The sequence below is a fragment of the Schistocerca nitens genome, chromosome 10 (genome assembly GCF_023898315.1).
Source record: "Schistocerca nitens isolate TAMUIC-IGC-003100 chromosome 10, iqSchNite1.1, whole genome shotgun sequence".
Taxonomy (NCBI): Eukaryota; Metazoa; Arthropoda; class Insecta; order Orthoptera; family Acrididae; genus Schistocerca; species Schistocerca nitens.
The window spans coordinates 12,375,297-12,389,940 of record NC_064623.1 but is presented as its reverse complement, the minus strand read 5'-3'; the positions used below and the strand labels follow the sequence as shown (position 1 = coordinate 12,389,940).

General features: G+C 39.9%; 2 protein-coding genes across 5 annotated transcripts in view; one reads left to right on the top strand and one right to left on the bottom strand.

Annotated features, from left to right (window-relative positions):
• LOC126210095 (uncharacterized) overlaps nucleotides 1-14,644 on the bottom strand; it is a 69,897-nt gene that overhangs the window by 52,497 nt on the left and 2,756 nt on the right. Inside the window, exon 1 of one of the 4 annotated variants that reach the window (XM_049939227.1) lies at nucleotides 1,359-1,488. The exons of 1 other annotated variant lie outside the window; for it this stretch is intronic. The gene's annotated coding sequence lies outside the window, so the exon portion shown is untranslated. Of the gene's footprint in view, nucleotides 1-1,042; nucleotides 1,159-1,358; nucleotides 1,489-14,644 lie in introns of those variants that run through there. 2 more of the 4 variants (XM_049939230.1, XM_049939228.1) reach the window with 2 other exon arrangements.
• Nucleotides 1,566-14,644, top strand: part of LOC126210094 (G patch domain-containing protein 2) — a 192,288-nt gene continuing 179,209 nt past the window's right edge. The window contains exons 1-2 of the mRNA XM_049939226.1: nucleotides 1,566-1,669; nucleotides 6,881-7,045. Coding sequence (XP_049795183.1) covers nucleotides 6,898-7,045 — 148 coding nt within the window. The 5' untranslated portion in view covers nucleotides 1,566-1,669; nucleotides 6,881-6,897. The remainder of the gene's footprint in view (nucleotides 1,670-6,880; nucleotides 7,046-14,644) is intronic.

Here is a 14,644-nt window from a genome sequence, read left to right as displayed (position 1 = left end):
TTACAGTTTCGAAGGAAAATTTTGCAAATTACTGGCATCAACAAACAAGTCTACATAATCTTTTGCACAGACTCCTGTAAAAAATGCAAGCAATACTTCAATCCATCAAAATTTCTAAGTCCAAACATTACAATCCTAAAACAGGCTGTGAAATGCAATACAGTAAGTTCTCCAAAAACGTTACTGAAAATATTAACCATTAAGTATGTTAAAGTCAAACTGGAAATCAATCATACATTGGTTGCATTTTACACATTCTTTGAATGTAATTTGGATAGAAAAATAACGTAGCATTACATATGCTTCTGTGGCTCAAACTGTGCACCACACTTAGAATATATAGTATTATTAACACTTGGTACAGTTGGTAACAATATACACCCATATTTGAATATCTATAAATATAAGAAATTCTTCAGAATTTGCATAAAATTTCCCTACCTCAAATAATTATCTAGGAAAATAATTTTCACCTTTAAAACAATGACACTTACCTGCTCAAACAAATGTGCTTAAATACTTCTGCAATAAGCAGAAATTATGAGTCAGATTCCCCACAAATTTTTGAAATCCATTACTCATACATATTAAGTTTTAAGAGTAACTAATCATTCTTGCTTTATTCAAGGAAATAAATATAGTCAAAGTAGATATAGTAGGAATAAGCTCCACTTAGTAACACTTAGCTAATACGTGCATAGACTTATGAGAATTAACACAGGTAATTACTTTTAATAATACTGGAGCATTACCCCCATTATGTACCAAACACTGCACTCCCTTACTGCAAAATCTGGCATTTTACCTTCAAACAATTTGTAGAAACTTTCACTAGTCTAATACGTACAATACACGAAAGTTTTAGGTGTGAAATGCCACGTATCTCGCGTCTGAAAACGCACAAGGTTTCTAATTCAGAAGAAGACTCCACCACAACTAAATGACCAATATATTTCTCTGTGAAATATGTAAGCATTAATCTTTGTCAGACTGATGTTTACCACGAAATAAATCAAGAATTTAAGTAGCCTAACTGCCACACCTGCACGTAAATGAAAACTGCACTGAGCCAGAATTCCGGGTGATCTGCCGGCAGTAATAAGAAACTCAAATACAACAAAACAAATTAGTTCTTACTAATGCCTGAGTATTGAACGTAGTGGCCACTTTCTCCTATATCTATTTACGCGCCAAATTGTGTGCGCTTGATGCGTCATTCCCGCGCAAACTTCTCAAGCCCTCTGGTTCTATTTACTTGAAACTTACTAGTTTGGTAACATTTGTATAGTTCTTACACATAAATGTTAAAATCATTTAACGCACTAAAACTAATCATGGCATCAATAACTTCACACTACCTGCGATGAAAACAGAGGCACTTTGTCGAGCCCTTCCAGCTGCACCCGCCAGGTTCTCAGCACGACTAGTCACTTACCCTCCACTACCTCTAGCGCTTGTTTCCGACGCGAAGAATTTCGCGGCATTTTCCCTCCGAGCAATATCATAGGCTGCAGCTGAGTGCCTACGTCAGCACCAATGAGGTAAACGAACCCCAGCGATGTCTCGTGACGTAGTAGTGACGTTTGACGCTGGTTACATGCAAAGGGTAACTTAAAATGAATGCGTGTTAAGAAACCATAGTTTGAGCATCAGCTAAAAGGAAAACGAGGTGAGCCTATTTATTTATTTCTTATTTTTGATGGTATTATTTATATAATGAATTGCATATAAGTACAAAATTCACTGAAATGTAAATGAACAGCAGTAAACCAGGCTCTGTTACCACCTAGTACAGTCGAATCAGATGTTAGTACATATCCTTTCAGATGATAGGGACTTCGAAAAGAAACAAACAAGTACAGAAAAATGTACATATTTCCCCCTAACTAAACTAAAAAAAGGCAAACATTATTAGTATATAACAATATATCGGGACTGCCCAAATAACTTCCGATCGCCTTTGTTTCAGCATTTAAAGAATTGAGAACTCTGTACGTGACGGGTCGTTTTATGTAATTATGAGTCGATTAGAAATTAACATGTGTTGTGCTGTGGATACCTTTTGTGGATTCGTAGTCAAGCATTCTTACAGATGTAAAGCAGTATTTTGAGGTTAGGTGTACGATAAACAAATCACAGATGCTAGACATAGTTATTGGAAACTTAGCTAACTCATGTGTTTCGAAGATAATGCGTGAAGTACTATTTATTTCCGGTGCATTAACGATTTCGAAGACGTTGCAGGTAGTATTTAGTTCGTTGTAATGCACTTGGATCCGTAATCTGAGAGAGAATCATCTTGATCAACTCGTTAGTGAGGGGACTCTTGAGCAGAAGAGAGACGCTATAATGTCACTTGAAGTTGTTGTTTGTGTTTTAGGGTGGCAAGAAAAGAAATGTAAATATTCGTGTGCATTCAGTTAGGAAATCACAGCCCGTAAAACTGTCAACAACCCAAAATGTGTCAGAATATTTTATTGTTTTACTACACATGATCTACTACGTCTGATCTTAGTTATTCCAGGACAAAAGCCAGTAACTAAAAAGTAAAATCATATAGCCAGTTTGTAAATTGTAAAATATGTTCCTGTTCTTTAGACAGAAAAATGTAGCCTACATTAATTTGCTTCCCATGAGGATTATCACAGCATTTCCAACTTTCAGGAGTGCACAATGTATTTAAAGACGAAAAAAAAAAAATTAATCATCAAAAACTTCTAAGTCAAAAAACTTCACGCTGTTTAAGTAAATTTCCTAGTGAGACAGTTGTACAAGTATAAACATTGCAGATAACTTATGGTGAAAGCGCACCCTGCTTTTCACTTAAAAATCCCTCACACTCTGTTTACCTGTAGATGAGATTAGGCTAGCTGAACTTAGTATTGCCCCATGGCATAATCTTCTGGGGTAATTCAGTTAAGCTCAAAAAAGTGTTTATTTTACAGAAGCAGGTTGTAAGTTATTATTTAAGCTGTGTAACTGAACATATTGCAGAAACCATCATTATGATCTATTATGCAAAATGATCCTCGAAACATGTACCTAACTACTTTGATGGACTTGGGGTATCCTTACACTCACATGTTGATATGTGAACTCCCCAATGGCATTTTTTGTTAGTGAATTTAAGATGAACTGTAAAATTGATGATCAGAATACTAGAAGTGAAAATAATTTCCATGCATACAATGCCTAGTATTGAGTATGAAACTTATATTCTAATGCAAACATCTGTAACAGATTTCTGGTAGACATCAGAGGCAGGGTTAAAAATCCTTTTACAATGTACTAATATAGTTGGACTTTTGGATGCAATTACTGTTAACACTAATATTCATATCGCTCAAGTTAATTAACTTCTACAGAATGTAGTAGTTTTTTAAACCATTCAATTTCCATGAACACTTTGTTTGTAGCAGTGGATCAGAACAGAAACTGAATAATGTTGCTTTCAAAGTAGCTGCTTTTACTGTGATGTACTTGTATAAAATAATCAATAAGTAGATTAGCACGAGTCATAATTCATTGTTAGTATATTTTATAAAAGTTGGCAGTAGAGGATTCTATATTGTCAACAGTTGACCAGTAAAATTTGTTCATGTAAATCACATATAATTGGAAAGTTTTATCAAAATAACTTTTTCAATATTCAAGACACCGTGAGGAGATCATGCTGCCGTTCTTGATTTTTATTAATGGAAACAGTTGCACATTTTGAATGTTGGACACTGAAGTTGTTACTTGCAAAGATATTTTCATTACTATTCAGTTACTATGAAAGTATATCCTGATTATTGAAAGAAGACTGCACTGAACACATACAAACCAGTTATAAGAGAAACAAAGTGTCAAAATTGAGAATGCAATAATATGTTGTCCCAATAAAAACACAATTTGGATGAAATGCGCAATGAGAAATTACAAATTTACATAATACCTGAATCAAATAATGTTTCCATGAGTGTTTACTTTGTTGGATGTAGCCAATTGTCGTGTTAACGGAAATGTCCAATTCCATCTGTCTGCTTTGACCAATGACATCACCAATATGGCGGAAATGACCATTCACAACAACTTCCATATCACGACTATGATGCCATTACGTAAATGTGACTACAAACATGAAAATAGATCAAAAAACCATCAAAAACATATTCCTCCTCTAATATAATGAAACTAACGAGAGAAGGCGGGGGAAATTGGGGTTTTTTTGGGTGGGGACAAACTCACAGTAAACACACGCCACTAAACCAAACGACAAAGCCGCTGAAATAAACTGACGACAACATTTGTGAAATCGACTAGAAACAATATCTAATAGAATCGAACACTTCCCTTGACGTGTATAGGTCAACGGAAAGTACCAATACCAATTCATAAACCCCAAAACCTACAACCACTTCCATAATCGTCACTACCTCAAAAATCACAAGAAAACACCAAATCTGAAATCGAACACTTCCCTTGACCTCACAGGGTCAACAACAACAACACACAAAACCAACTCACCAATACCAGCAACCCCCCCCCCCCTCACGACACATGATCCACAAGTCATCTAACCAGATAAAAACATGAACAAAAGAAATGAAAACTCACCACATGAAAGCTCTGTCGCTGCCTACTAGATCGGACACCACAATCCCAAAACCTCACTAACCCACAAGCCTGGGCCTGTACATCTTACCAACAGCCCTAAAGGAAACCCTAAAAATACAGTACCCCCCGGGACGCTGGTCCGCCAACAGTACTCATCTAAATGAGCCTGAAGGTTGGAAGAGTGCCTCTTCCCCCTCCCTATTAACAGAATTAACATCCCCCCAAAACCCCTCTATAGTATTTGTACAGGCCCTACTCTAACAATTCTTGAACTTCACATTGTGATTAATAACTAAATGATTGTAACCCTCCTGACCCAACCCACTATAAGACGCAAACCAATCAGAAACTGTAGTACTCCCCTATTCTACATAACCGTGAATCAACTCCACTAACTCCCTCTTTGTACGATTTTCCACAATCCTAAACACACACTCGGAAGAACCAGCCCCCCACACCCATAAACCAACTACAGGCTTACCCCTCCCATGCTGCCTCCTACCAAACTGTGACTCATCAGTCTCAACCTTTACTCCAGGCCCACCCAACTTACACCTGTATTTAATGTATTCTGAACAAACCTCCCAACAAAAAGAATACTAATCAAGGACCGTTCGCTCACTCACACCCTCATGCGCGCAAAAACTGTGTGAGGACTGATACCAAAAATGGGAACTCATCAACACAATGTCACGCATGCCCAACCTGGACTTCTCGAACCAGGTACCCCGGCGAGTGGAGCGCCAAACGTTGTCACGCCAGCACCTCTACATATAGCCGTCCCTGGTCTGAGACACCGGAGCTTTCGTTAACTTCATTTACTTGCCACATACAGAGCACTTCACCAGCTCAGCCAGTAATCCAAAAAGCTGCAGAAATTTGATGAGTGACATAGCAGTGTCGCCCATCATACCCCACAGCCGAAAACTGTTCACTTTCAGTCATATCCATTCCTAACAACAACATAAAATAAGTAATCTGGAAAATTCAAACACAACAAACCACATACAACACTACATTACTATAGAAAAAACAGAAAGTTAAACCAGAAAAAACAGAAAATTAAACCATCGACTCATTCCACAATATGCCACTAATCTTCACTTATAACCACAACAACCGACAACATCAACAAATCAAATCAATCCTATATGACACACACCACACAACCCACAAACCCCACCTGAGAGCACCTCCAAACCTCAACGACTCACCACCTATGAAATTCCCAAACCACCTTCCCTACCCTCTGGCTCCTACCCTTGTAACCGCCCCCAGTGTAAAACCTGTCCCATGCACCCACCCACCACCACCTACTCCAGTCCTGTAACCCGGAAGGTGTACACAATCAAAGGCAGAGCCACGTGTGAAAGCACCCACGTGATTTACCAAATGACATGCCTACAGTGTGAAGTGTTCTATGTGGGAATGACCAGCAACAAACTGTCCATTCGCATGAATGGACACAGGCAGACAGTGTTTGTTGGTAATGAGGATCACCCTGTGGCTAAACATGCCTTGGTGCACGGCCAGCACATCTTGGCACAGTGTTACACCGTCCGGGTTATCTGGATACTTCCCACTAACACCAACCTGTCAGAACTCCGGAGATGGGAACTTGCCTTTCAGTATATCCTCTCTTCTCGTTATCCGCCAGGCCTCAATCTCCGCAAATTTCAATTTGCCGCCATTCATACCTCACCTGTCTTTCAACAACATCTTTGCCTCTGTACTTCCGCCTCGACTGACATCTCTGCCCAAACTCTTTGCCTTTACAAATGTCTGCTTGTGTCTGTGTATGTGCGGATGGATATGTGTGTGTGTTCGAGTGTATACCCGTCCTTTTTTCCCCCTAAGGTAAGTCTTTCTGCTCCCAGGATTGGAATGACTCCTTACCCTCTCCCTTAAAACCCACATTCTTTCGTCTTTCCCTCTTCTTCCCTCTTTCCTGACGAAGCAACCGTTGGTTGCAAAAGCTTGAATTTTGTGTGTCTATTGACTTGCCAGCACTTTCGTATGGTAAGTCACATCATCTTTGTTTTTAGATATATTTTTTCCGCGTGGAATGTTTCCCTATGTGTGTGTGTGTGTGTGTGTGTGTGTGTGTGTGTGTGTGTGTGTGTGTTACCCTGTTAGACCCTGTGGAATTTTACACACTGTGCTTCATTTAGTGTATGTCCCTTAATGTCTTCTCCTGGTGCAAAATCCTCAGTGATGTACATAGGGTAGGTTTTAACATTCGGTTTGTAAGGTTCACTCATTCCATCATGTCTCATGATAGGCACAGACTGGCTGCCAATGGAGCGTGTTCAGGAAAGTGACCTCCATATGAAAATGGAAGCTTTGGTGCAGGACCTAAGCACGGCACTGGAAGAATCGTCGCGCGCATCATCCGTGAGGCGTCGGTGGGGCCTGAGGCGGAGGGCGAGGTCGACAGGCAGCCTTCGTGAGTACACTTGACTGTCTTTGTTGTTAGGAATCTACTGGTGTATTCCTGCATAGTGACATATTTTTGTTTCACTTCCTTCAAAATACATTAAAATGTTGACACCAGATGTGTGGAGCCACACGCCTGTCAACATGAGAAAGCTGTGGATTAATAGTACAGTAAACAGTTCAGCCGGACGTCTTTTTTTTTTTAACTCGGCAGTTTTTATTGCTGCTTGGTCTGCAAATTTTATAAATATTTATCATTATTGCCTGGAAAATATCCTATGTAACTACAGATACATCAGCTTCAGCCAACAATGGAGAAAGAAGTCCTGCATTCAAGTTTTTTTATAATTTGTTTTGTCAGAAAAAGGCAGCGACAACAATTTCTTTGGAAAAAATTTCGCAGTTGGCTAATTGAGTGAACATAACTTTCAATGACGACTAAATAATTTCTACCCAAATAATAATAATAATAATAATAATAATAATAGTAATAATAATAACCTGCCGATTCCTGTTACGGAGGGGTATGGTTTACAAGATACTGCAATGTACAAGGGTCGAGTCATTGACGTATAGTTTAGGATCACCTTCACCATCTGAACAAATACAGTCTTCCTGGACATCAGTGGATATAAGTAATTGGTGATTGCAATAGGATTTTCTGTTGTTCCTTCTGAAAAAACAGTTCGTGTCCTGAGAGGTGCAAGGATTTTAACAAGCTAGTTTTTTTTTTTTTGTTATTTACCCCCCCCCCCCCCCCCCCCAAGTATGAGACACATCAGAATATTGACTGAAGGTCGGAACCGTAGTTGTTGAGTGTACTGCAACAAACTGAAAATTTTGCTTCAAATTTTTTTTGCTCATAACTAGTGAATTTTGGCCCATGATCATTTCCAAATGCCAATGTACAGAAATGAAGTGAAGTGTGCTGTCATATTTAAAACTAATTAATGTCATGTGAGAATTAGGAATTTGTTGCTACACACAAGTCAAGTTACTTGTGTACAAGTATAACAAGAACTGGAACGACTGTAAGTGCATATTGCTCTGAATGTCGTAAGACTGTAATTTTATTTTGATGTGGCTTCTTAAGACACTTTTTCAACCACAGTGCATCTTTCGACTTTCATCAGCGCACGTGCAGTTGTTATAAAGAGTGATGATATACACTGTTCTGACAGTATGCTTAGCTCTTATTGTGAAGTAGCATTTTACCTTATGACGTACTACGCCTACACCCACGCCTACACTCCGCAAGCTACCTTGTGGTGTGTGATGGAAGGTACTTGTAATACCACCAGTTTTCTCCTCTTTCCCTGTTCGATTTGCGAGTGGAGTATAGGCAGAATGATTGTTGGTAAACATCCGTGTCAGCTGTAATTTCTCTGATTTTCTCATCATGGTCATTTCCCGAGATGTGTGTGGGAGAAGCTACTATGTTACTGAACTCTTCTCGGAACATACGCTCTCGTATTCTCAACTGCAAACTCTCTGTGCTTCAGTACTCCTCTCTTGTGACATCTGCCACTGGTGTTTATCGAGCCCATTCGTAAAACTGTCACATTTAGTAAGTGATCCAGTGACTAGTCATGCTGCTCTTCGTTGGATCTTCTCTACGAGCAATTCATTGGACTTAAGGTTACACGACAAATTATTCTATCATGACATTCTTCTTTCCAAACAAGTATTCAAAGATTTTCTGGCAAAAATTTAAGGAAAATGTGAACAGCGTTTGGAGAACGTTGACTGCTTTCATTTTTGGCACTCGAAGTACACCTAAAACTATCCTCCCATTGACTATGCAAAACTGACATGTTGCCAAGTTGTGTCCCATAGACGCAATGTACCCTGGCCCAGTTCTAGATTTACAAGGGCAGGAATGTAAGTGAAACACTACAGTATGCAACCTCTCATGATTACACTGTTATTTTTAAATCTTTTGAGCCTTACATGAAATTCTTTTTTGTTGGTTACTCACAAATGAGTGCCCACTGGGATACACACAGTGCGGGTGGTTTCGATCCCATTCCGTGGGACCTCCCCTCGCTAGACTCGAACCTGGGACTCTTGCTTTTGTAGGCAAATGCTCTGCTGACTGAGAGACTGAGATGTATGCACAGCTCCACTCCCACCAGCAACTTTCTTCTACCCTCTAGAATTCACAGAAGCTCTCTCATTTACTTTTCTGGACTTGCACTCTTGGAAGAAAGTTTTTTATGGAGACATTTTTTGATGCTCTGACATTTGTCAGTGCATATTGTACCAGAGAGTGTACCACTTCAGTGGACTTCCGATGTTGCAGTTTGTCACACACATATTGTACAGTACTTGTGTTTAGTCACTCAAGGACAAAGTAAATATTTATATTTGAATACGAAACTTCTAAACAAGAACTAGGTATACTTCATCAGAATGGATCCACTAAACAGTATTAAATGTCAAATTAAATGACAAAGTTAGAGCTGTTGATCATGTCCCTGTCAGAAAATGACTAATACTCTCGAGTATTAACAACAACTGATAGAGACATGAATTAAGTCATTGTATGTGGTTTGTCAGCTTCTTTTAAGTTGGAAGTTTCTTGGTTATAAACATGAGAATTAGGAAGAGAAGTAAAAAGATATTGTGGTGTGCCATACATACAGGGAAATAGAAGACAGCCACAGTGTCATAACCATACATATTTGGGATACTTCAGCATGAACGTATAATACCAGTGAAATGTAGCAGTAGAGAAGCAATGAGTTTTTAAGAATGAATTTAAATAAAGAGATGTACTGTTTCAAGGAAAGTTAATACAGAAAGATAAGCTGCACATTGAGGATAGTGCTGTGTAAAGATCACTAAAAAATAGCATTGTTACATTCTTCATTTGTCTCAGGGGTGCAAGCAGCATGCAAATCTAAAGATTCCCTCTGCAATTCTACGCAGTGAATATATTTTTGAATTGGTCTGTCCTGCAACTCCTCTTTGTCATACGTCAATGGAACATCAGAGAACAACACTTATTTACTGAAAGACGATGAGGCTAATTAACGTAAGTTGAAAACCTCACAATTGTTATTAGTTTATCTTAGAATATTCTGAAAGACATTCGTCATATGTGTTGGCTTTACACTAAATAAAACGACACACTCCTTCAAGTCAGCGTGGACTTTTTTTTAAGCACTCAGGTGAACCTTAATGGACTCTCTTTACCTGAGAGATTATGATGGTAGTAGTAAGTACTTGAATTTCTTGTTTAATAATACTGGAAACTCCTGGATGGAGCATTACATAAAATAAGGGAAAGGCAACTGTTCACATACAGCAGATTGATGATGTGTGCAGCACAGAAACATGAAACAGGAAATAGCATTTGCAGTAGCTTTCAAACAGTAGCTCTTTTTCTTGCAAAAGTACACACATTCACATGCACAACCACCCAGACATCCAAGACCACACTCCCACAAACACTGGCGTCTGCATTTGGATGTTAGTCTGGTTGTGCGTGTGACTTGCTAGAAAAAGAGCTACTATTTGAGAGCTAGTATGATTGCTGTTTCCTGTTACATGTTTCTGTGTTCCACACATCAACCCTCTATAGGGGAGCAATTTCAATTCAGCCTCACCATTTAGTAAACAGAGTTCACAATTGAATTAAAAAGTTCCATTTTCTGGCAGTGACAAATGTCAAAAGCTTGAATAGTATTCAATTTGATATTATTACAAAACTGAGAAGGTTTTATTAATGCAGTTACACTATGGAAGATTCAAAGGACACAAAAACTGCAGTTATTAAGTATCCAAATGGATAGTAGGGTAGTTTTCTTGACATGCAGAATCCAACATCTCACTGGTGATTTATTTGGGTATAAATATGCAACCTGTTACTTTTTCCAGATTTTTCATATGATTTATTTTCTGTACCATTAACCAGTTTTTTAGGCACTGCATGCTCATAATCAGGTAGGGGTGTTACAGGGACGTTATCTAGACCATGTGCAGGTAGACACTGTGATACTGGTGCTGGTGGCGAAATTGAACTTTGGTTTTGGGTACTTATTATAACAAAAAAAAGGTTGTTAAGTTCTGTAGGAAAAGAGGGATTGCTACTTACCATAAATATGACACATTAAGTTGCAGACAGGCGCAATTAGGACACTTACGCATAAGCTTTCAGCTTCTATAGCCATCTGTCTTTTCCTTCATTGTTGATATTACAACTTGGAGTTTCCATTGTTAAGTTTTAGTTACTTACAGTAACAAAATTTTTGTCCCATAAATGTTTTGTTACCGATGACTAAATTTCTATTTCCTCTAGCACCACAACCACAGTGTCTTGACTGCAAATGGTCCAGATAATGTTCCTGTAACATCCCCATCTGATATGGGGCCTGCAGTAGCTCAAAAACAGGTTAATGGTACAGAAAACAAATTATATCAAAAATTTAAAAAGTGACTGGTTGCAAATTCAACCCATATGAATTACCTATTTAAGCCACAGTTTCAGTTTGTCATCCACAATGGATATACTGAGGAGAGGGACAGCATCTTATTTTGGAAATCAAAATGACTTCAGGTATCCCTGGTATGTTTGTATAATTCTCCTCTGTGAACGATTTCTTGAACACGAAATTTAAAATTTTGGCATTTGTTTTACTATCTTCATCTGCCACACCAGACTGGTCAACAAGTGACTGGATGGAAGCCTTAGTCCCTATTAGCAATCTTGCGTAGGACCAGAATTTTCTAGGGTTCTCTGCCAGATCTATTGCTAAGGTGTGATGATGGTAGCTGTATGCTTCACGCACAGGTCTTCACAGACCAATGAATCTGTTCTAACATTTGCTTGTCGTCATTTGTGCATTCTCTTTTGTACTGTGAATGCAGCCGCCTTCGCTTCCTCAGGATCTACCGAGCGAGGTGGCGCAGTAGTTAGACACTGGACTCTCATTCGGGAGGACGACGGTTCAGTCCCGTGTCCGGCCATCCCGATTTAGGTTTTCCGTGATTTCCCTAAATTGCTCCAGGCAAATGCCGGGATGGTTTCTTTCAAAGGGCACGGCCGACTTCCTTCCCCATCCTTCCCTAATCCGATGAGACCGATGACCTCGCTGTCTGGTCTTCTTCCCCAAACCAACCAACCAACCCTCAGGATCTTCAGAATTTGGTTATTAAACCATGGTGGGTCTTCCCTGTCTTTTAACCACTTACTAGGCATGACTTCAGACCACGATTTACAGTCTACTTAAATTTGCCTATAATTCCTTTGCATCCATCTTATTGGAACTAAGTGATGTCAGTGCACTGTCTAAGTGAGATGCTAACAATTGCTTATCTGTTCTATCCTTCTTGACTGATTTATTAACTTTCGGAACAGTAGTCGCTATAATGATATCATGATTGCAAATCCTCGTTTATATACAGACATTGTTGATAAGGTGCAGTCTGTTTGTAGCTGTAAGGTCTAAGATATTTCTGCCGCATGTGGGCTGCCGAGCTAGCTGCCCAAGACAGTTCTCAGAGAATGTGTTCAAAAGTATTTCACACAACTGTCGTCTGTCTGTACCCCCCCGTAATGAATCCATAGCCGTCCCAGTCAATACTCGGTAGATTAAGGTTGCCTCCAACTAGTATTGCATGATCTGATTATTTACGTGCTACTGACCATAAACTTTCTTTGAATGACTCTAGAACTGCCACAGCTGAATTGGATGACCAGTAAAAGCATCCAACAGTTAACTTGGTTTCACCTACACCTGTTACACGTGATCAGATAACTTCACTGTCACACTCAACTTCGCCCTCACTAGAGACAATATTTTTGTCAGCTGTAATGAACACTCCGCTGCTATGATCTATAATCTGTCTTTGTGACTTATGTTCCTTGACTCACAAGGGAACCTCCCCATCGCACCCCCCTCAAATTTAGTTATAAGTTGGCACAGTGGATAGGCCTTGAAAAACTGAACACAGATCAATCGAGAAAACAGGAAGAAGTTGTGTGGAACTACGAAAAAAATTAGTAAAATATACAAACTGAGTAGTCCATGCGAAGATAGGCAACATCAAGGACACTGGGAGTCAAGGAGCGCCGTGGTCCCGTGGTTAGCGAGAGCAGCTACGGAACGAGAGATCCTAGGTTCAAGTCTTCCCTCGAGTGAAAAGTTTAATTTTTTATTTTCAGTTTATGTGACAAACTCTTATGTTTTCATCACTTTTTTGGGAGTGATTATCACATCCACAAGAAAACCTAAATTGGGCTAGGTAGAAGAATCTTTTTACCCATTCGCTAAGTGTACAAGTTAGGTGGGTCGACAACATATTCCTGTCATGTGACGCACATGCCGTCACCAGTGTCGTATAGAATATATCAGAAGTGTTTTCCTGTGGAGGAATCGGTTGACCTATGACCTTGCGATCAAATGTTTTCGGTTCCCATTGGAGAGGCACGTCCTTTCGTCTACTAATCGCACGGTTTTGCGGTGTGGTCGCAAAACACAGACACTAAACTTATTGCAGTGAACAGCGACGTCAATGAACGAACGGACAGATCATAACTTTGCGAAAATAAAGAAAGTAAAATTTTCAGTCGAGGGAAGACTTGAACCAAGGGACCTCTCATTCTGCAGCTACTCACGCTAACCACGGGACCACGGCACTCCTGTGCTGACACTTTCCTTGATGTGGCCTATCTTGCGCATGGACTACTCAGTTTGTATATTTTGCTTATTTTTTTCATAGTTCCACACAACTTCTTCCTGTTTTCTCGATTGATCTGTGTTCAGTTTTTCAAGGCCTATCCACAGTGCCAACTTATAACTAAATCTGAGGGGGGTGCGATGGGGAGGTTCCCTTGTCAGTAAATATCTCGAAGCTTTCTACTTTGCGTCTCAGCCAGCGCTCAGTCCGAAGAATAATTTGAGTATGAGAACTTTGCTTCAGGGCAGCGAATTTGTTATTTTTATTATGACTACTTAGACGGTTACTGATAAAATTTTGACAGTCAGCGCGTCTTTACTCTGAACACGCTGTGACTTCCCTTGCTGCATATTGTATTGACTGGTGAGTGTTCATCACCGCATATCAAACTACTGTCTAGTCTAAAAAGCCCTCGTGTGCACTAAACACATACTCTGCTACCCGAGTAGTTGCTTCCTTTGGGTAATACACCCCTGACCTATCAAGAGAAGTCCTACAAATCCCCACATCATAATGCAGGTCTAAAAATATGCAGCCAAGACAGTCACAGAGTCGACGAAGTCCTTCTTTGAGACCCTCCACTCGACTCCGAACCAAAGGACCCTGATTCACTCTGGGAACAACAATGCAAATTGTGAGCGCTGCTTGCACCCAGCAAGTGAGGTCAGTGATCTTTACCACCTCTGCCAGCCACGTGTATGAACTGAGGAGGACCTCAGAACCCATGTGACAGTCTCCATCGGTGCTGACATGAGCCACAACTTGCAGACAACTGCAGCCTGCACGCACAGTAGCCGCAGGCAGGGCTGCACCCACATCTCGAATGAGGCCCCCCGGCAGATTTACTCATTGAACATTAGCTTTCCTTCCAGCCCTGAACGCTATCTGCTTAAGGGGCCCCATAACACACCTCCCCCCCCCCCCC